The sequence below is a fragment of the Protomyctophum parallelum genome (assembly GCF_964188405.1).
Source record: "Protomyctophum parallelum genome assembly, chromosome: 3".
NCBI classification, from domain to species: Eukaryota; Metazoa; Chordata; class Actinopteri; order Myctophiformes; family Myctophidae; genus Protomyctophum; species Protomyctophum parallelum.
The window spans coordinates 36,900,889-36,924,154 of NC_139698.1; the positions used below are offsets into that span (position 1 = coordinate 36,900,889).

Here is a 23,266-nt window from a genome sequence, read left to right on the forward strand (position 1 = left end):
CAACATCGTGCCAGGCAAGCATGTGTGAGAGTGCGATGATAGTGTTCTACAGATAATCTGATCCCTCTTCCTGCTTGCTGTCATCCAGTCACATTCCAAAGGCTTGACCTCCCAATTCATCCTCAAATACAAATGCTCTCCCTCTCTCTCTCTCATTCTTCCTTCTTCTCTCCATTCCCCAACACTGCTGCAGCATATTGACTTATTTTTAATATGCTTTCAAGTGAGAATGCATTAATGAATTGATGTTGCCTTGCAAGTGTGTAAATGTGGACAGAGGGAAGGAGGAGTGTGCACTGTGCAGGTCACTTCAATATACTTGGGTCATAAGCACGCTATACTTCTGTGTTCTGGGGAAGCTCAGCTGAAGATGAACTTTTGGTATAAGTGCAGCATTGCTACAGTAGAAATGGAAATGTCCATATCATGTTTCTATTTCTAAGACAGGTCAAGAGAAGGACAGAGAAGAAGGATCAATAGAAAGATGAAAGTCACCTGAGAACAGAGGGAAGGGTGGAGAGAGAGGATGACGTGGTCAGTTAGAAGGAAGGGAGGGGAAAGAAGTGGGAAGGGGGTTGAGGGCACAGTGAGCAGGTGAAGGTTATGTGGAGAAGATCAAAGCCTGTTGAAAATCCTAATGCTTCTCAGAGAGCTCTCTCTCTCTCTCACTCTCTATCTCTCACACACTCACTCGATGCTCTGTCCTCAATGTCAGATGCATTTCTTCGTCAAAGTTAATCTCTGAAATGAATGTAACAGCTGCTTTATTCATTACCATAAAAACGCATGGCATTCAGGTGAGAAAACATCAATCTTTTGCTAAGTTCGTGAAAGAGCTGACGTAGATGGAAGGTCTCTGATCATACTGTAGTGTAGCCCCCATCAAACTTGATCCTTCAAAAGAGGCCCACTCAACATAACTTATTGAATTCTTTACGGACAACGCACCCACCCATAATCTCCCTGCCACTCCCCATGTGTGTAGCATCTGCGTTTTGCCCCGTTTAAAATTACAGTGGTACAGGTGTCCAGCCTGGCCAGCGGAGCTGACAGACAGGCATGTGAGAGGACAGCCAAGCACTTGTGTTCGCCACAAAGATCTCTCTTGTTTTACAACTGGCTGTGCTGCCGAACATGTGGTTTTGGTTACTAAACCTGCTTCTCTGTCGGGAGCTGCTGTCCTCTCTCCCTGAGCAAGACGGTGAGATGGTGGAAGGAAGGCGCTTTCCATGAAGAGAAACAAAGTGGCTTCCTCTTTCAAAGAGCCACGGATGTTCATGGCTTGTGGGGTGTTGTGTTCACTGTGAGATACCACAGCACCTGGAAGAGGGAGATGGGGGGATTGAGAGGATGAGAGAGAAGAAAGAACAGAATCCACTTAGATTGGATGCCAGCAACAGGATAGAGACCTCTCTCAGATGTCAAATGTTCTATTGTTTGTAACTGCAGTGCCATGTCATTTTTCAGGACAAACAGCTGCCCAGTATATCATGAACATATGTACAATTCTTATTTAGCGGAGTTCTCAACTGGACCAGGGCCCACTTGATAATCTCAAAGGCGACTGCCGTGTTAAGAGGTCATACGGGTGAACCGCGTATTTCAGAGCATGTTACTTTAAATGATCAATCAATCGCTTGTGTCCCGGCTTTAATCAGTGGAACTAATGTAGTATACTTAAATTTATTGGTATCCAAATGATTATTATAACATTATTTTCCAAATCCTTGTCTTTTGTCAATTATTTGGGGGGCCCGCCGCCCACTTGCAATATGTTGAGAATCGCTGCTTACTGCTTTAGCGGAAAGATATTTCGCAAAGCTCAGTTTTGTGAGCTGATACAGCCTGTATGCTTTGTGTTATTGACCTTTTCCCTTGGCAGCACAACTTTGTTTATGTATGAAGCCAGCTGTATGCTGTAACAATAAATTCATATCTTGGTGTTGCCTGCAAAGAGAGAAAATTAAACAAAAGTATAACAGCCAGCCTTTTGTTGAATTGCTTGGTTGGGAGGAGGTAAGCAAAGGTCCTTCGGTGATTGACATATCCAGAGAGTCCCCCCGTCAATCTAGCACACAATCCATTTCCTCCAGTCAATGTGTTCTCTTTGTGTGTTGAATATGTTTTGGAACACGCTGGCCATTGATTGACATGGGCGCAGGGGCTGGTAAAACATTACTGTGGTGTGCGTCTGTCAGTCTACCTCAGATGTTTGGCCCGAGGGGTAGAGTGGTATAATACAACAACACACAATTCTGGACAGTCTCACTCTTGTTCTCATTCCCTCTTTTACGCCTTTCTATTGTCCTTTCAATATCTTATTGCCTTATTTTGACCTCTCAGCTATCTCTTGCCTTTACCCCTTTCTTTACATACCTGTCTCAGTGTATGTGAATGTTTCTCTCTCTCATTTCATTGTTTCACTGCAAGAGAAATGCAGGAACACACCAACATTTCCGCAATCCAGAGACAACCTGACAAGATTAGAAGTAATTTTATTGACATATTTGTTGCCAATAGTGTAGACCGGTTCCTGTTCTCTCGTGCAGTTGTAAAGCATGTTAGATAATGGCCTCCAGATGCCAGCTCAGTGCTGGGATACACCACAGCCTCTCATATGTTGTTACCTTTCTACAGTATAGAGCCAGTTTGTTTAAAGAAAGATCCCTTTTAAAAGTATATCATGGAATGTGCAAGGAAACAACACAAAACATTAACAAAACATGAAGGCATTCAGCTTTGACATTGGATATTGAAAAACTATTCTTTTCATAGACCATAGTACTTGCAAATGTGTAGCACACTGTACTCAGTATGTATTCAGTCAATGTTCTTAGGGACAATGAATATGCATGCTTTCTAGATTCTATATTAGATCTAGAATTGTGTTGATTATATATACTCAACAAAATTCAAATATGTATTAATGTTAACGAAATTTTGCTCATACATTACATAAATCACAATAATATCCTATAGCCTAGTCTCATACGACAGTGTGAATACCGTAGGTTTATTGTACATCGCTACAGTTATGGTAATAGTAATGGTTTGTAAATGGGGGCTTCATTACAAATTATACGGCAGCAGTAGTGACATATTTATACTATTATTGAAACTTCCTTTTTTCCCATAAAACTAAACAGTTGGGAGGCACACAGTAAATATTCACCACCTTGCACCTTTCCATTTCTAAGCAGAAAGACCCTCCCCCATATATATATATATATATCCATCCTGTGTGTGTGTGTTTCTGTTGCTGTATATATAAAATGTCTTGATAGTTGTGTTTTTCCAAAATGTCATAAGGATTGATTCAACACCAGCATTACAATTTTAATCAGTGGTGTAGAACCAGGTGTTCAAACGCATGCGGAACCCCTCCAGGCCATAAAGAAATTGGACAAGGCACCGGGAAATTGTGTCTCCTCCCGAAACAAGTGTTTTGTGATTGTTTACCCCATGTCTTTAAATTGCATTTCTTCCTTTTTAATTTCAGCACCTCGGCCAGGAGATTGAGAGAGGGAGAGGGACAAGGGAAGAGAGAGAGAGAGAGAGAGAGAGAGAGAGAGAGGAGGAGGAAGTGGTTGGCAAAGCTTGTCGTCTGTTTTCCTGTCCCTCCTCCCTCTCTGGTATTAACCCTGTCTGATGTGATTCCTGCCAAATGCAAATGTCATGACCTGATATGGTCAGCCCATAGGGCACATTCACTACATGCTCCACAACCAAATTAAAATATGAAGCTGATCGGTGTGTGTGTGTGTGTGTGTGTGTGTAGGTGCCTATACGGCATGTGTAAGTTATGCATGTGCATACAGTGTGTGTGTGTGTGTGTGTGTGTGTGTGTGTGTGTGTGTGTGTGCGCGCACGCCCAGGCATGTGTGCCTGGCTGATCTTGACATACTTGCAATTATAAAGACGGTAAGTGTGAACACGGTTGCTGTGCGGACTAAGAGAAATCAAGTGTGAGAAACAAAGTACAGCCTCCAAACTACAGTGGCTGGGCTGGTATTACACGCTCCACTGCATATATGAACATGTGATCCAATCAATAGGCTCATGAAACGAAGACTCTGAAAACTGCTGTGGTCGCACAACGCCATTAATAACAAATGCAGGAAATCACAATGGTATAAATTGAACAGTTCATTTTGTTCTCTCCACATTCCATTACAATTATGGTTCTCCTGCAAAGTAAAATAAATAACTGAAAGTCTAAGCCAGTCCACAGGACAGTGCGGCAGTACATTTTGCAACAAAATGTGACTACAGGGAGCGTATCTGAATTACTTATGTACTACCTATAGAATAATACAGTATATAATATGCCAATATTCACTGGTGTCTATCGTTGCTGTCGGGTGGAAACTTGTATCCAAAACCGTTCCTTTTTCAATGTTATTAAAAAATCACACCCGTGTGAAGTGAGCGGTGGCTTAAATTTGGAGTCAACTGGAGTCACAGTTGTTGATTTACTAGACTTTTCGTCCTCTGGGTGTAACGGGGGAAGGAAAAAAAGTAGCATATCTAGGCTACAAGCTCACAATGCGTCGCATTGTAATGCATTGTGAGCTTAGATTTGCTATTTTAAATTGGCCAAAAATGCATAGGGCTGAAGTGGTAAAAGTATGTTTTGTATTGTGTGTATTGTAACCTCAACTACATTGAAAATGAGGGCTTGCCCTCAACTGTATTTCCAAGTATTAATAAAGGTGATGATGATGAATAATAATCCAAATCTACAAAGTAACTAGTAACTAAAGTTTTCAAATATATATAGTGGAGTAAAAGTAACCTATAATATTTCTACAGAAAATTGCAAATACTCCAGTAAAGTAAAAGTACCTATTATTTTACTTAAGTACAGAATAAATGTACTGTGTTACTTTACATCACTGCAGTGGACCGGAGGAAGTTATGAAGTGGGAAATCGGTTGGATCAGCAGATCTCCCAAAAATATAAAGCCACAAATCTGCATATAATCATCGACTTCCCTAATATCATCAATTTGACAATATCATAGACTGTTCCCGAGTGAGTTTAGTGAGATAAATAAAACTCTTTCTTAATTTTAGAAAATTACTATATAAATGAATAAAATAGGCACACCATGAAAGTAGTTAAGGTGTGGTATAATCCTCAGTTAGAATTCAGGGCAGGGCTGTGATATAGGCTACTGTAGAGTTATTAGATAGACCTAATAAGAGTATTTTAATAGTATATGAAAGAGAGAAAAACACATGGACACAGCTGTTTTACAGATATACCACAGCTTAAACGTACAACTTAAAAGTGTCAGCTGGAGTAAACAAGAGAGAAATGTGCGCGAGTGTGTTTGTGTGTGTGTGTGTGTGTGTGTGTGTGTGTTATCCCGTTGTTGTCTTGAAGGTTACTTCAAATCAGGACCGGTTTGATGCCTCTCGGCGACCAATGCGAGATTATTATAGAGGTCGCCCATGAATATTTAATTTATTTTTATTTTATTTTATTATTTTGAGGGCTACACAGCCCCCCTAGCGACCTGGCGCCCTAGGCGAGGAACTGTTCCATCTGCCCCTCGGGCCGGCCCTGCTTAAAATGGAACAATATTGACAAGATCCTGCTTTTTGTATTTTAGATGTGTACACAAACAGCATTCTAGCCGCTTCAACATTTTTAAACACTAGAGGGCAGAATGTGAAAAGGTAGCCCATACAAATGTGGTAATTGAACTCAAATAACACTAGATGAGGTTATTTAAAATGCAACAATATTGACAAGATGGTACTATTTTTGTATGTAAGATATTGCATGTGCTACCAAACAGCACCCCACTGTAGTGTTCCTTTTTAAACACTAGATGGTAGAATGTGAACAGGTATGAAAATGTGGTACTTGAGTTCAAATAACACTAGATGGCAATAGAGGACACCTTCAATACAAAGTAGGCAGAAGCCAGAGCTCTAAAATGTCTAATCAAAACCAATCAAACCAGTGAGGAAAATACAGCTCTAAAGATGTCCCCTGCCTAATGACTTGAGATACAAGTTTACTCAGTTTGACTTAAAACACAAGATTAATCTGTTATCAAATCATTATTTGCCATTTTCCCAACTACAGTTTGAGGTTTTAAATTGTAATGTAAAAAATAAATAAAAAATTGTACTTCAACTTGCCCAATTGATCCACAGTTTTATACATGAGGATAAATAAACCAAGCATGCAGTCATAATATTTAGTGTTACCACTAACCATAAATATAAGATTTTAATTTCAGTGAGCCATCTGTGTCCTTATCTCACCATTCTTATATAATTATATTTTATTTGGCCTAATTTGACACGCACACACGCACGCACACACACACACACACACACACACACACACACACACACACACACACACACACACACACACACACACACACACACACACACACACACACACACACACACACACACACACACACACAAAATCGCTTACTTGCTTATGGTAGTCCATCGTATCTGATGATGACTTCTAGGCCTACTTCTTTTGGCGAGTTTTGAGGTGACTGTGAGTGTGAAGTCCAATGCGAGAGCCTCATGGTCTATTGCAGTGAGGGCATTATAAAGTCAGTGTTAGTACAGTACACACTTATTTTTTTCTCACACCCTCTACAGTCAGCCTTGAAGATGAGCACTGCCAAGCATATAGAATATCGATCAGCAGCACACAGATTCATACTCCCAACCAACCAACCAACCCACAAATGGAGCTGAGCTATAAAACTTTTTTTTTTAAACTATTTAGGCTGTATATGCAAAAAAGACCAGACCATGCAGCTCAGTGGCCTTGTGGTAAGAGTGCCGGGGTTCCTCAGCCGGGTCATACCAAAGTCTATAGAAATGGGACCCAATGCCTCCCTGGTTGGCACTCAGCATCAAGGGTTGGATTGGATTTGGGGGCCAGTCTCAATACTGTACTAGTCATGTCCAGGGGGTGTAGGCCTACTTGTAGGCTATATTAAGCTGCCTCACACACTAGATAGGCTACTGCCCTATATGGGCCACATGGCTCACCAAGGCTTACTTAGGCCTAGCCTACTTAAATACAAAAAAGAGGCTAAAACTAAAAGTGAAGTGGATTGATGGGAAATTCTACCCGAGACGATTTCCACTTCTAAAAACCGTGCAGAAAAAAATATCTGAAAACCTAATGCTATAGGTTCCTGCTGTGGGTGTCCATTTGACAGTTGTAAGTTTAACCTGTGGTATATCTGACTGTAAAACAGCTGTGTCCATGTACCTTTCTCAAGTTTTCTGGTAGCAAGTCCGTTAATATTGGCTTAACTACTTCTTACAGTAGTGGATCCAACCATTAAAACCATTCATTAATTCAATCCACTTGTTCTACAGTTCTATCTATTTGTTTTGTGCCCAATTAAGCCTAATAATGCAACAGCTGGTGTTTTTACATTATGCCAGCCATATACAACACACAAGTACAACTGTCAACACAACAACAAGCACTCACGCGATAACGTTGTAGCAAGTAGCAACAGTCAGTCAAGTCGTGCGTGGATACCATAGACTGTAAAAGGTGGATACTGGACGGAAGCGCGCTCGGCGCATGCGCTCAGACAGGAGGAGGGGGAGGATAGCTCCGTTAGCTAGCATCATCATCATCATCAGTCAGCGGACAAGTGGCAACTGTACTGTACTGCGCACTACAGTACAGGAACGCGACTCAGAATATATCCCTGCTAATCCTCAAGCAGAGTCCTGTACGGGTCCACGGGAAGGGAAGATTACACGTTAATAACCTGCACTGTTACCCGGAATTAGCCAGCGTGCAAGACGGAGAAAGAAGCTGCGCAGCGGGCTGAGATTTTGTTCTTTTCTTCCCCTCTGTTGCTCTCTCCTCCTCCTCCTCCTCCTCGGCAGCGCTGTTGCATCCTCGACGACTCTGTGTGATTGTGAAAAAGGATGCTGTTGCACCGGAGAAGACGGTGCGAAGGAGATGGCAAGACGATGGACCATGTTCCCCCCTTCAGAAACCCCTTTGTGCACGTCTTGAGATTCACCCCTGTTGAAAAGGCAAAGGTAAATGGACCTTAACTCGTTCCATCATATTACCGAACAGCGCGTCGGTTTGGCGGCTGTTTGTTGTGTTCTTACAGGTGAAATGATCCCGTTTCCAATTAGCTTTGACATTTTTTCTTGATTGCATGCCAGTCAGCTGAGCTAATGTTAGCTAGCTAAAGAGCCTCATAAGTAACATGTTGCTCTCCTCTCACAGACTTGCAACCTTTACTGTATTACTGTACTGTATTACTGATGTACTGTATGTATGGCAGCCTGGCTGCATCTTGGCCTATATGTTATTGCTTACTATCCAAGCTAGTGTGTGTGTGTGTGTGTGTGTGTGTGTGTGTGTGTGTGTATATGTATATATATATATATATATATATATATATATATATATATATATATATATTTTTTTTTTATTATTATTATTTTTTTGGTGTACACGCATTCCTGTGGTGCATCCCCAACCACACAGATCTGTCATAGCAGAGTTTGAAGAACATCCAATGTGACACACACACACACACACACACACACACACACACACACACACACACACACACTGTTATGGGTCATCCAATTAATTTAAAACAATGAGTTTGTTAGATTTTCTTCCCCCCAAGATATATTTTTGAAAATAGCAGATCAAAAGCTTAAAACACAGTGCGACCCCTCAAGACCTCCTGACCCCTCTTTGAGAACCACTGCGACCAATCATTTCTCTTCACGTTGTCACCATGTCCAACTGTTCGAGCTGGCATGCATATTGACCTCACACAAAACAAACCAGTTATTTGATTGTGATTTGACTGCCTATCAGCCACTGCTTGCATGCATGTGATCATGTCCATGTGTACTGTATATGATTGGATTGATTATGGCATAGCAGGATTGTGTGTGTGTGTGTGTGTGTGTGTGTGTGTGTGGGTCACGACTCAAGGCACCATTGTATCACCTGGGAATCAAACCCCAGTCTCCCACGTGGAAAGCCAACAACTTAACCACAAATCCAAAGGGATATCATCATTTTTCATTCCACAGATCATGGATTTCACAATGCCACGCCAGACTTCCCGGTCCTTCATTGCCATTAGTCAGGGAATATTATCAGTATTACCAGTCAAATCTGTGAATACATTTCTTACCAAGAATTCTCTTCACCAATGTGTTTGTAAAGGTGACTACTAACATATCCCACATTGGTTTATATTCAACCACCCTAGGGGAACTTTTGACAGCTGCTGAAAGTTGGGGTACCATCAACAACCATTATAAGGCAAAATGTTCTAAATTTCATAATGCTCCCATGCGGCTGACATTGCTGCTTGCTGAGCTCGAGACTCAAATCGTGCGGCCTCTCGAGCGAGCTGCGTGCCACAGTGCTGCCTGCCTGCTGGCTAGCTAGCTGCCTGCTTTGTGTTTTTCGCTGTGATCCGATCCGATATATAATAGCCATAGCCTAGTCACTTCTTTTGGGCTTGTTTTCTGGTTGCTTATTTCTCTTGCAATACTGGTGTGTGTTTAGTGTGAGAGAGATGATGTTGTGATGATAAACACCCATAATAGAACTTTGACTTTGATGCATACAAATCCTAGCCCATTTTTGTTTTATATTATTTACAGTAACATCACATTATGTTTTCTAGTCGAACGCCACAGCTACACTCCCTGTGCAGAACTGTACAAATGTATGCTTCATTTTGGCTTTTAAGACAAACCAAACCAAGTGACATCTGTGCACTCAAGCTTTGTGTCTAAATGTTTTTTCTTTTAGCAATTGCATAATCAGAAAGGAAATACATTCCGGAATCACGCCCTATATCAGTGGTTGTGTGTCGTGTGTCAGCACCCTGGCCACGAGTGACTAAGTTATAAATGATTTAATCTAAATCTGCATTTTTTTCTTTTTCTTTTGTGCAAATTTAAACTAGGCTGGTTAGCATTATCTTATAAACACTTTCAGACTAGAGGTGGGTGGACATTTTCTTACCCAGATTATGTCCCACAATGTTATTTAGACCAGTTTTGACACATACAGTAAAAGTCCTCGCCCATCTTTCCATTATTTACACTACCGTAACATCACATCATGGTTTCTAGATGAAAGCTACCTCCTAAGCAGACATACAAATGTATGCTTTGTTTTTCTATTTAAAAGTGAAGGAATATTCTACTCTGAATAGCCTTAACTCCTACTATGCAATTGTATAAACAACAATTCTAGAACAATGCGAACTTGCGATCGCATAGATTAACGCAGCCAAAACCTGCAGATTATGCAGGGAACAAATAAAGATCTGCATATTTTGCAACATTCAACATCAATCACATTTAAAACCCGGCCGGCATATTTCATCTCAAAATCAAGGATTTAGCCCACTTTGGGTTTGAATGCATTTTTTTGAAATGGCACAATAAAGAGGTTCTCAGCCACAACCACTTTCAGCATAGAAGGAAACGCATTCCAGAATTGTGCTCTACCTGTATATTGCCTTGCTCTGCACATAACTATTTTGGGATAGTTCTCAAAGGAGCACCTGGAGATGTGGCTTGGTATGCACGGCGGCGTGGGGGTGGACGTCTCTACTCTACCACGTTATGCTGCATTCACACGGGCAGATGCAAAAGATGCACAGACAGTGTATTTGTAGCTGTTAAACCAGGTCAGGTTGTGGCCTCCTGGTGGCGCTATAATAGGCCAATGTGAAAAGGGTGCCATTTCTTCATACGCCTTCGATGGCAATTGGATGATTTGAGGCATTTTGTTCCAAAAATGTGTTTAGCAAAAATCCACCTGTTGGTGGTGCTATAACAGGCCAATGTGAAAAGGGTGGGATATATTCCTCAGCCATTCCTCAGTCTAGTAAGAGTGCGTGAAAGATTTCACGTCAATTACAGCCAGGCAGTGTTCATGATTTGAGGCTTTTTGTTCAAAACGGGCCAATCTTGCATAGTATCGGACAGATCCGTCTTGAGCACATGACTATAGAAATACTGTGTAGCGATTTGCGCGATGTTTGGACAGAATCTGGAGGACTAATATAAAAAATGGCGGCGGTGGCTCAGGGGTAGAGTGCCTGGATGGTAACCGTAAGGTGGCCAGTTCGAACCCGGGCTCCCCCAGAGTTACTGTCGAAGTGTCCTTGAGCAAGACACTGAACCCCTAATTGCTCCCGATGTGCTAGTTGGTGCCTTGCATGGTTTCCCCTGCCATCGGTGTATGAATGTGTGTGTGAATGGGTGAATGTAATGCACAATCTCTGTAAAGCGCCTTGGATAAAGGCGCTATATAAATGCACCATTTACCATTTACCTCTAGGGAGTGTGCATGCAATGTTTCACGCAGATCGGTGCAGTTATAGGTAATAATGTGAAAATCTGCCTCATGGTGGCGCTATAACAGGCCGTTCTGGAAAATGTGGTGCAGAGGTTCATCGTTGGCATCCAGGGAGTGTGTGTGCAAAGTTTGGCATCGACTGGGTTAAACAACTCGACAGTGTCAGCATTATTTACTGTAAACTTTGTTTACAAAAAAAAAAACTATTGACCATTTTTACTGCTCTTTTGCAGATAGCGTTTATGACTGTCACACTATTCCCCATTCGTCTCCTCATGGCGGCATTCATGATGCTGTTGGCTTGGCCCTTCGCATTCCTGGCCTCAATGGGGCGCTCCGAGACTGTCATCGAACCCCAGTGTCTTTGGAGGAGGTGAGTGCAAAACCATGCAATTTTTATGATGTGGTATACATGGGATGTGATATAAAAGGATGACATTTGACACGTGCAGTAGCCAGTAGGGCCGCCTACTAGAGACCTGCGGATGGCAGATTTAGCCGCAATTGCTGCAGTTTACCGCAGTTGGCGGATGGTGTGATTAATATAAATAGGATGATATAATTAATGCGGTTGGATAACGGGTGAATTGAGTTATGCCCTTATATATTTCCATTGTGGTGTTCCAAGTCAGTAGAGACCTGTGGATGGCGGATTTAGCCGTTGTTGCTGCGGGTGTTGGCGGATGGTGTGGTTAATATAAATAGGATGATGCGTTTGGATAACGGGCGGATAATGCATTTGCGGGTGACAAAAAACTCCATCTGCAGGTCTCTACAGCCTACTAATTAAAACTGTACTCATCGTCTGGGCCGTGGCTCAGCGGTCCATGCACCTTGGCTGGTAATCCAGTCTGGCAGTGTGCCGCGGGTACGACTCCCGATCCCGATGGCCTTTACTGCATGTCACCCCCCCTTCTCTCTCCCCATTTCATGTCAGCCTACTGTCTGTCCCTCCATAAATAAATAAAATAAATAAAGGCGCAAGCCACAAAAAAACTTTTGTGGCGGTAACTCTGTTGCCCACTGGTAGTGTGCACAAGAAATGTGTTGCTCATTGGTCCAGTAGTTTGTGAGATTAGATCTGGACACACAAACACACAGAACAACCCTCTAACAGACGGCTAGACTCCAGCAGAGTCATGCCTTTATAATTAAATAATTAATAAACTGTTTCTGAGAATCAATCGTCGTATAACATCACCTCTTTCCCCAGTTCAAAATCCCTCTAGAGGTTCTGTAGTTCAGTTGTAAGGCATTCACTGCTTGATCCTTCATTCCGCTCTCAGACTTGTTGAAGGCGTAATGATTATGTTCAAGAAAATCCAACAACAGGTATAATCCTCTCATTGAATGCTCATCAAAAAAGGCTAGAATTACCATCTGAGAGGTTAATAAGCAAGTGGGTGACTAAATCGTTTTAAAGGAAAGGAGACTTTGGTGGTGATGTATGATCTTAAAGTAATTTGGAGCTAGATCATCATCTTATAACAAGCGTAAGAATGTAGACGGAATTGGTGATTAGTGATAACTTTACAATTATTTTTATGCTGGTAATGTTGACTTGCCTTTGCCTTCCTAGCTACTGTAGTTGTTAGGCAGCAAGCAGTGTGGCTACTGTATAAATAGCTGGAGGAAGGACTGAAATTCCTTTCCCACTCATTTCAATGAAAGTTGCTCATGCAGCGCATGCTCCTCTCTTCTGAGTTTGAAGACCTCATAGGTCCAAAAGCATGCACATCCTACCTCACAAACGACCTCCTTGCACGAGCCCATTGTTCATTCATTTTTGGGCCCGAAACCGTCAATGCAAATAGTTTTGCTGTCCTGAGCAGGAACACAGTCAAAAGCAATTATTTGGACACACTTAACGTGTATCTGCATCTCTCTGTCTCTCTCTCTCACTCACTCTTTCTCTCTCTCCAGCATGTGTATGTCAATATGGCGCTGTGAAAAATACACATGCATGTGTATACGTAAGACAGTGTTGGTGATGCACCCGCTTGAAAATATTCTGATTTACATGCTTATATTGACAACTTGGATACAAGTTATACTGTAGTTGCATGCATTCAGCTGATGGAGCTGTATATCCTATAACCCTAGGCACGTGCAGAGGGGGGACCAGGGGGGCTAAAAAAGTTATTATCTTTTCAGTCCATATACAGTAAGGGCATGTGGGGGGCTAATGGGGGGCCCTGGGGGCCAATGTGGCCAATAAGGGCTTATGTGGGGGGCCAATTCCACTACTTTTAACGGCCGTGGTCGAACCAAAGTGCTTCACATTACAGAGCATAATAACATACACTGAGGCAGAAAGGATAAAATATTTTAAAAAAGCATTAACTCAAAGTGTCAGAGAGCAACATGTGATTAACATCTGCATCTCTCTCCGTCTCTCTCTCTGTCTCTCTGGGCCAATAAGGGCCATTGGCAGTTTTAGTTTCAGATTAATGAGAACGTATTGCTTATATTACTGTACAATGACATGAAATGGCACAAGTGATGGACCCCACAAAAAGACCATCCCCAAAAATCGTGGCACGCCTACACATGTGCCCTTTTCTGGGTTTTGAGCCCCTGCCCCCTCAGTGCCCTCTTCACGGCTCTGCTATACCCCCGACATAACGTTAAGAGGACATCTCGTTAACGCTATGGTACGTTTAACTTCCTGTGCACGCATGAAAGGCTGCACTGTCTGGCACTGCCTGTCGACTGCTGCAAAAATAAAAAGGACACTTTCACTACTCACCAATACAAAGACGTTTTTGTGGAGTTGAAAGCCTACTTTCCCTAGTGGACACACTATGAGCCCCCACCACACATTTTGGCCAGAAAATAAAATATTTTTACCGGAAGAGAAAATATGTTACTCCAATGCACCCTCTACAGAAAAATCCCATTGCCCCGATTTTTCCTTCCAGTTGCTTCCAATGCATTGCTCATTTTCAACAAGCTAGGGCTTTACATCTACTGTATGTTCTGTATTAGTAATGGTGGTTCTTACACAGCAAAGTAGCTTTGTAAGTCAGATGTTATGCAAGTGCATTACACATGACCAGTGACATTTCTCTGATAATGGTTTAAAGACAAGCTTAAGTGTTTTTTCACAGTTGTCTAATAAGGTTGGGCGATATAGCAACATTTTCCTATCGCCCATCGTCTGGCCCACAATCGCCAATATATTCGTGCAATGTGATTACAGTTTTTTCTACTCGCGGGTCGCGAGTAGAAAAAAATACAGATCCACAAGCTCTCAACGCGTCGTGTCAGCTTTGTGATGAGACACGAGACAGCAGTGTGCATTCTGGTGTGACTGTAAATTATTAAACTCCATGGATCCGGAGCTGTCCGGACTCCGGAGTGTAAACAACATGTAGGCTACAGTACATTAGCCTCCCTCGGCTCGCGATTGGACTCGTAAAATCACGATTGACGTATCGTATCGTCACCCAACACTATAGTGTCTAACTTTTGTACCGTGATTTATTGTGAAACAGCTTTATCTAGTTTGATTTTTTGCATATCTTTTCTAGATCCACATCTGTGTGTGTGTGTGCGTGCGTGCGCGGTGGAAATGACCTGATACACTGGCTTGTTATGTTACGACTAATGCACTTATTGTACACTTGAATTAGGCCTGTCAGAATTATTACGTAATCACCTGATGCAATATAATGTTTTCCAAACATTTTCAAAGGAATTGCTGAAATACAGTAGCACATCTACAAACTCCCAAAGCATCAATGTGATGCGTTGTGAGCTTGTAGATCGGCTTTTGGCCATGTCCACTATTACGTTTGGGAGAGGCATATAAAGTTATTAAATTTGTCAATTAAATCGTTAACACACAATTATTTGTCTGAAAATACTCGTCATGATCATGACAGCGCCAGCTGTGCGATGAGTATTGGCTTGAAATGAATATTAGTGACCTATGTATTGTAGACTTCAATATAAGAAGTCTCACTCATTCTGTCTCCATCTCTGTCACTGCTTCATCCCTAGATTCGTGGATGTGGCTCTAAAAACCATCATGCGGGTCATGTGGTTTGCTGGAGGCTTCCATTGGATTACGGTGAAAGGTCGTAAGGCATTGCCTACAGAAGCACCCATCCTGACTTTGGCGCCCCACTCATCTTACTTTGATGCCATCCCAGTCACCATGACGATGGCCTCCATTGTAATGAAGGCCGAAAGCAAGGATATACCGATTTGGGGAAGTAAGTAACAGCATATACGACTGTAGTTGTTGATTTAGAAGTACAATATATTGCTATTGTGCATGTCTACTACTCTACACCACTGGTAAAAAGAAAAAAGATGGAGGGTGAATGCTTATGGTTGCAATTTAATTTCTAATACAATAAAAAATTGTAGTTCTACACCGAAAGAAACCATAGAATTATTGTCACCATATAAATCCTAAGATACTTGTAAGCGCTATTTGTAACATTTCCATCATGTTCAATTTCCTGACATTCACCATTATATTATACAGGAAGGATCCTATGCATGTATGTCCAAACAGTATTCCCGTAGTTGTTAATGACAACTTTAGTTTTTTTCAACCAAGGCTCATGTTTTAGGTTGTTATTAGAGAAAGTGAAAGATGAGTGTAGATTGTTTTTTTCATTTTCTGCTTTCTTTCGTTTTAGGGATTTTAGCTGTTTTTGACAGGGGGCGGGGGCATTCGAGCATGGGGCTAAATATGTATTTATTTTTACAAAATATTATGGCGATTTCTTTTTTTATTATTTACTATAGTCCTAACCCCAGGAAATTACATCTTGCCACAAAAGATCATAGGATCTACTGAATGTGAAGGTAGCCTACTGGGGGGAAGCCACACTGTGTGTCATAGGCTCAATATCAGTTTGACACATTCAGTAGATCCTGTGATCTTTTGTGGCCAGATGTAATTTATTGGGGTCTAGTAGGACTATAGTAAATAATAAAAAAAGAAATCGCCATAAAATCTTGTAAAGAAATACATATTTAGCCCCTTGTTCGAATGCCTCTGCCCCCCTGACAAAAACAGCTAAAATTCCTAAAACGAAAGAAAGCAGAAAATGAAGAAAAATTTACCCTCGTCTTTTACTTTCTCTAACAACCTAAAACATGAACCTTGGTTGAAACAAACTAAAGTTGTCCATAAAACACTGCTCCTAAAAAAACAAAAGGATAGTACCAGGGAACCTTCTCTCTTGGTTTCTTGTCTGTCTGTCTTTGTCTGGTTTCTGGTAAGAACAGTGTGTGCTCCCCTATGCCTGTGCCCACACTAATTACTGCACTTGTGCTCTATAGACAAGCTGTGCAGTGTCTTATGGGCGGGTGTTAGAGGGTTAATCCCTCTCCTGTTCACTCCTGTTGGATTTTTGACTATGCCCATTTGCCCACAATTATTTAATTTCCGACCAGCGCACCTGCCCGCAACAAAATAATTAAGCCGTTATTGTCCAGTCCCAAGACTGAGAGATCCAAACATATTACAATTTACAATTTAGGCATTTAGCAGACGCTCTTAATCCAGAGCGACTTACAATAATCAGGAACAAAAGCATGGGAATACATCACAAAAGCATTTATCATAAAACATGCGTAAGCTAAGAAAGTAACAGTGGAATATCTATATTATGAGACTATACATATAAGCTATATATATATACTACTATGCTATACAGTACATATGTACTATGGCGTGCTATGACTATATACAATGCAATTATAGTGCCGTCTACATAACATGCTATAAGTCTTTATCAGATGCTATCTAAGTCTACAGAAATGCTATCTAAGGGGGTAGGGTAAGTGCTATGGGCCATGATGGAGTCTAAAAAGGTGGGTTTTCAGACTATGGCGGAAGATTGGGAGTGATGCTGCAGTTCTGACTGCAATGGGAAGTGCATTCCACAGTTTTGGAGCCAGAAGGGAGAAGAGTTTGGGACGTGTGGAGCGTTGTCCCGGCGTTTTTAGTGAGGGTACTTCCAGCTTCCCTGCGTTGGCTGATCTGAGTGTGCGGGAGGGTTTGTAGGGTTCAATCATACTTGCAAGATATGGGGGAGCCATACCTTTGGTTGCCTTGAATGCCAGCATCAGAGTTTTGTATTCTGTGCGGGCAGCGACCGGGAGCCAGTGGAGGGAGCGGAGCAGGGGGGAGACATGTGAGAATTTTGGCTGGTTGAAGACCAAGCGAGCTGCGGCATTTTGGATCAGCTGGAGAGGCTTAAGTGCACATGCTGGTAGGCCAGTAAGGAGGGAGTTACAATAGTCGAGTTTTGACAAGACTGTTGTCTGGATTAGGAGCTGGGCTGATTCCTGGGTGAGGAACGGTCTAATTCGTCGTATATTATAGAGTGTGAACCTACAGGATCGAGTGACAAAATGAACAACCCCAGAATGATGGAGTAAGCGAGCGCAAGAGAGGGGCTGCTTTGTGAGGAGTTGCACAGCGTGAGCACACACACACATAGTGTTTGTGTTTATATTTGCTGTGATTTAAAAAATATATATATTCAGCTCCATCTCAATGAATTAGAATATTGTCTAAAAGTTCATTTTAAGTATTTAAAACCTTTTTTTGTTTTTATCAAAAACTCCTACAGTATCTCAAAATATTATTATATATTTTACGACTCCGAGACCACTAAAACCATACCATACTTGGTCTGGGCTACGTTTGAACAAATTATTTCATCAATGGGGCGTGGCATGGAGGTCACTGTTATGGAAGCCCAGGTTTGCTTTGACAATAGCCATCAATGCATTTGTATTGTTGAGTCTCATGTCTCACACCTTCCTCTTGACAATACACCCTAGATTCTCTGCGGTTCAGGTCAGGCCAGTTGGCTGGTCATTTAAGCACAGTAATACCATGGTGTACACCAGTTACTAGTAGTTTTGGCACTGTGGGCAGGTGCCAAATCGAGCTGGAAAGGAAAATTAGCATCTCCATGAAGCTGGTCAACATACTGAAGCACAACTCTAAAAGAAAATGACTGTCAGTGGATCAACACCAGCAGATGTAAATCATCACTGTGTTTTGTGAAGTCCAGAGTCTCAACACAACCATCTATTATGCACTGTGTGCCACCGTACATTGACGAGCTTTATGTTGATGCTGATCTTCCTTTTCCAGCAGCATTTGGCACCTGCCCACAGAGCCAAAACTACTAGTAACTGGTGTACTGACCATTACTGTGCTTAACTGACCAGCCAACTGGCCTGACCTGAACCGCACAGAGAATATAGGTTGTATTGTCAAGAGGAAGGTGTGAGACACAAGACTGAACTATACAAATTAATTTACGGCTGTTATCAAAGCAAACCCGGGCTTCCATAACACCTCATCAGTGCCACAGGCTGATCACCTCTATGCCATGCCCCATTGATGAAATAATTTGTTAATAATGTGTTCAAAAAGGAGCATGTTTTCACAGCATGTGGCCCATAGATGCAAATTATCTCCTCATTCTGGTACACCATCTTGCTGTCTGCTAACGAAACGCTGTAAATCAATACTTGGGGCAGCTGCTGGCCTCTAATTGGATCATGTCTGACAGAATCCATGTTCTTGTGGGCATTCGGTCCTCATACTAGCTTCTTGATTCCTTCCAAGAGATACTTTTGTTTAACCCCACATGACAATTTGGAGCTGTGGTGTCAGCAGACTATTGTCTCATCCTATATAGCAAAATCCTGATTGTTAATTTAGCTATAAATGAGCTATAAGTATCCATATTTACACTTTTGACGTAGACCATCACTTGCCATATACCAGGCCTTTTGCAACTTGCATTCATTTTGGAGTGTTTCTGTTTTTGCCATCCATCCAATGCATACTCCTTCAGACGACCAACATTATTTTAGAAAGGGAGGTGATATAACTTTAAAATTGACGTTATTCCGAGCCTTGGAAGGGCTGTCGCAGATCTTTTTCTCGTAACACGTGCACCTCCAGATTCCAGACTCACAGAACTATAGTTCGGGAAGCCTTTCCGAAGCAGGAGAGTATGTATTGCGAGAGTATGTATTGCGCTTTTCAGAAACTACTATATATTAATAGTCTCATGCGGAACCCATGCATTGCACACATGACATTTGTACCCTTGTAAAATGCTGTACTGTAAGTGCCATAATGCTGAATGGCCTCACCACTGTACCGTGTGCTTCAACATAATCATGCTTGATTATTAATACTTTGAAGCACTGAGAAAACTGTTGCGCCTTTCTTCGTCCTTTTTTTCTCTCTTCAAACTTAACTACGGTAGCGGTGGTCTCAAAAACATAAGGAAAACTTTGACTGGAAAAGACTCGCTCACCGTATAGAAAAAGAAGTAAAACTCCTTAGACTGAGACTTAGAAAAATATATTTTATTTTATTTTATCATGCTGTGCTCATGGTGCTCTGTGCTCATGGTGCAATTAAAAAGCAAACGTTTCGGTCCTCAGACCTTCGTCAGTGCTATGGTTTTTCACAGACAAAGAACTTGCTTTTACACAACTCCAAAACAATAGCACTGACGAAGGTCTGAGGACCGAAACGTTTGCTTTTTAATTGCACCATGAGCACAGAGCACCATGAGCACAGCATGATAAAATAAAAGAAAATATATTTTTCTAAGTCTCAGTCTAAGGAGTTTTACTTCTTTTTCTATACGGTGAGCGAGTCTTTTCCAGTCAAAGTTTTCCTTATTAATACTTTGCCCACCAAATAACGTAAGTTGCATTGATTGTTAATTGATTAGTCTGCAAGTGCCAATAAACGTAAGTTGCGTTAATTCAGTTTTGATCTGCTCTAGTCAAAAGGCTACTCACATTAGCTTCGGTTGGCTATCTGTTGTTAGCCATAAGACTGGACCATCTTGATTTGCGCGTGCACACATGAAGTTTAGGTTGAGAGGAGTGCTTGTACTGATGGTCTTTCTACTCCCATTCTTTACATGCTTGGTACAGCTAGCAATAAGTACCCAGATGCTGACAGGACGATATTGGTGTGCAAGGGATTTTTACATTTCTTTGGTAATGGGTGCTATTTTGGAAGGAAGTAGAGGTGTATATGCAGTATATACCGTATTGTCTCGAATATAACACGACTCTGATTATAAGACGACCCCCATTTTTCAAGACTCATTTGTGTAAAAAGAACATTGAATGTCAAATAGTCTAGTCCCTGATTATAATACGACCCCGTTTTCTTAGGATATTTCCTTTGGAAAAAACATAGTCTTATATTCAGGCCAATAGGGTAGTTTGTATGTATTCCTCTGTCAGAGTGACATTAGATCCTTCCTTTTAACTACTGTATCTATTCCAGCCAGTTGCCTGCCATGCCACCAACCCAGTAATGTGTGCTAGTTAGGGGTGTAACGATACATTTTAACAATACGATACGATACGTATCACTATACATGGTTGACGATACGATACATGGACGATATTGGTTCATTATGGCGATCCGATACGATACGATTCAATGATTTGAAATCGATACAGTAACTATTTAAAATACATTGACATTATTTTAAGTAATTAAACCCCTCTTTTTCATTTTTCTTCTAAAAAATGCTAAATACCACGCACAAAAATGTAGTATTGAATTTCAAATTTTCAAAGGGGGGGTAGTGAATTATGTTGTGTGATGTGAAATGTGAGCTTTAGTCATATTCTATCATAATCAAATGCTTTTGGAGAGAAATGAGTCACTTTCAGTAGTAGAACACTGTAGAGGGGAGCTGTGTGTCTGACTGTGCCCAGGTGATGATGGTCTTGATGCTCATCAAGGAAGGCAATTATGTTTCTGCACTGTCAAAAGTAATGCTACTTCTTTTGTAGTAAAATGTGAAAAAAGCTCGGGGGGAAGATAAATTAGATAAAATTCAAAAAAGGTTAATTCTTCTGGAAAATATTTTTTGTTTAAAATATTGTGAAAAATCATATCGCGATACGAATCGTATCGTGAGTTGAGTGAATCGTTACATGCCTAATTAATTGCATAGCAAAATTATTCAATACCGATTATTTCCATTGCAAAACGATACGATACATACTCAATGTTTCGATATACTTATTCTTGAAATTAAAATAGATTTTTCGATGCAGTTACTATATCGTTACACCCCTAGTGCTCGTGTTCCTGGCAGCAGTGTATGCGACTATGAGTGGCCAAATTCTGTTAAAATCTGTGACCATGGATCTTTTTTTTCTTTCCTCTCCCCACCTCCTGCCTAGCCTAGTCAGGCTTCAACTACTGTATTACAGAAGAGCCAAATTACACTTCTGCCAATTTCCAACCTACTGGCTAAAACAAGCAGCATACACAATTATAAATTTCATTGGACACCTATCGCTTGCTGGCACATCATCTTTATTGTCAGCTGCATGCAAAGAATCAGCCTAATCTTTTGCAGGAGAATGTTGGACATTAAGAATGAACTGGTCTAAATGTAACATTTCACGAATAATAGATTATTTCTTTCACCTTTATTTATTCAGGGAAGTCAATTGAGAACCAGCTCTCTTTTACAATGACGCCCTGATTACACTGTACATAGCACACAAATACATTACAAGAAAAAATTACATTACAAGAGCAACCAGAAGATAGTTGTGAGTAGCGCAACAAAAACATCAGCTACAGCCCTGCACAGACTGTAGAACAAATTGTAGTGGGCTAACTGCATTTTTAAAGATTATAACCCCCATGGTTTATGTCTAGGTACATACTGACAACGACAACAACAGCAAGACGGCAGCTGGGCAGGCAGGGCATCCACACCTGGTCACAGACTTGTAATAGACACACCACAACTGTACTGGTTCTCAAAATGCAAAGGCACACTAAAGGTGCTGTGAAAAATTCATGCAGTTAATTGAATAAAATCTTCATGAATTCATGTGCATTTCATTAATCTAATACATCTTTATTTCATTTTAATAATCCATCTGTAGTAGACTTAATCGGGTAAGGATTGCTGGCTCTGCTGAGTCTGTGTTAGCAGTGTTTTGCCTTGAAATCTGTGGAAAACATAACACATCTGTGTAATGTTGCTCAAAAGTGGAGGGGATGTCACCCCCTCCTCAGCGCGAAAGTGGAGGGGATATCCCCCCCAACTCGTGACATTGCCCCCTGCGTGTGTGTGTGAAAATATGATCTGAAGCAAAGATTTGAGTTAAAAACGTGCACTGTGAAAGAATATATATATTCATAATCATTAGAAAGCACTTTATTAGTGTGTGTGTATATATATATATATATATATATATATATATATATTTCCCTCCTGTGTTTATATTTTCTCTTGTTGTCTTTTCTCTGTCCTCCAGCCCTGATCAAGTACATCAGGCCGGTGTTTGTGTCACGCTCAGACCAGGATTCCAGGAAGAAAACCGTGGAGGAGATCAAACGGAGAGCACACTCTGGAGGCCAATGGCCTCAGGTAGGTGGGGGTAGATGAAGTGATCACACGCACACATGCATGCATGCACACACACACACGCACGCACACACACACACACACACACACACACACCCACACACCATATGTACAGTACTAGTGTAGATGCACAGAATAACCTGGGAGGAGATTCAGGCAGATCGAAAGAAAACATTGAGTTCGAGCTCTTTATATTTTAAATAAATAATAAGTAGTGAATGCACCGTTGGCCTGAAGTACCCGTAAGCGTTAAAGATGGAGTGCTGTGATTTTTTTCCACCCTTAAACATGATCATCAGGTGTTATTGAGTTATATAAGGACGTATAATTTTTTCAAAAAAGTGTACAGTATTTGTTAAAATTGTGGTTTTATGTGGACACACCCACCAGTTCATTAGGACGGTATGCGTGAGTTTAACCTTAGCACCACCCACCTAATCCAGTCACT

The 23,266-nt window shown here is 41.3% G+C and overlaps 1 protein-coding gene across 1 annotated transcript in view; it reads left to right on the forward strand.

The window, feature by feature from the left end:
• Positions 1 to 7,801: 7,801 nt before the first annotated feature.
• LOC310855776 (lysophosphatidylcholine acyltransferase 1) overlaps positions 7,802 to 23,266 on the forward strand; it is a 29,410-nt gene continuing 13,945 nt past the window's right edge. The window contains exons 1-4 of the mRNA XM_083760918.1: positions 7,802 to 8,064; positions 11,620 to 11,759; positions 15,392 to 15,606; positions 22,709 to 22,821. Coding sequence (XP_083617044.1) covers positions 7,948 to 8,064; positions 11,620 to 11,759; positions 15,392 to 15,606; positions 22,709 to 22,821 — 585 coding nt within the window. The 5' untranslated portion in view covers positions 7,802 to 7,947. The remainder of the gene's footprint in view (positions 8,065 to 11,619; positions 11,760 to 15,391; positions 15,607 to 22,708; positions 22,822 to 23,266) is intronic.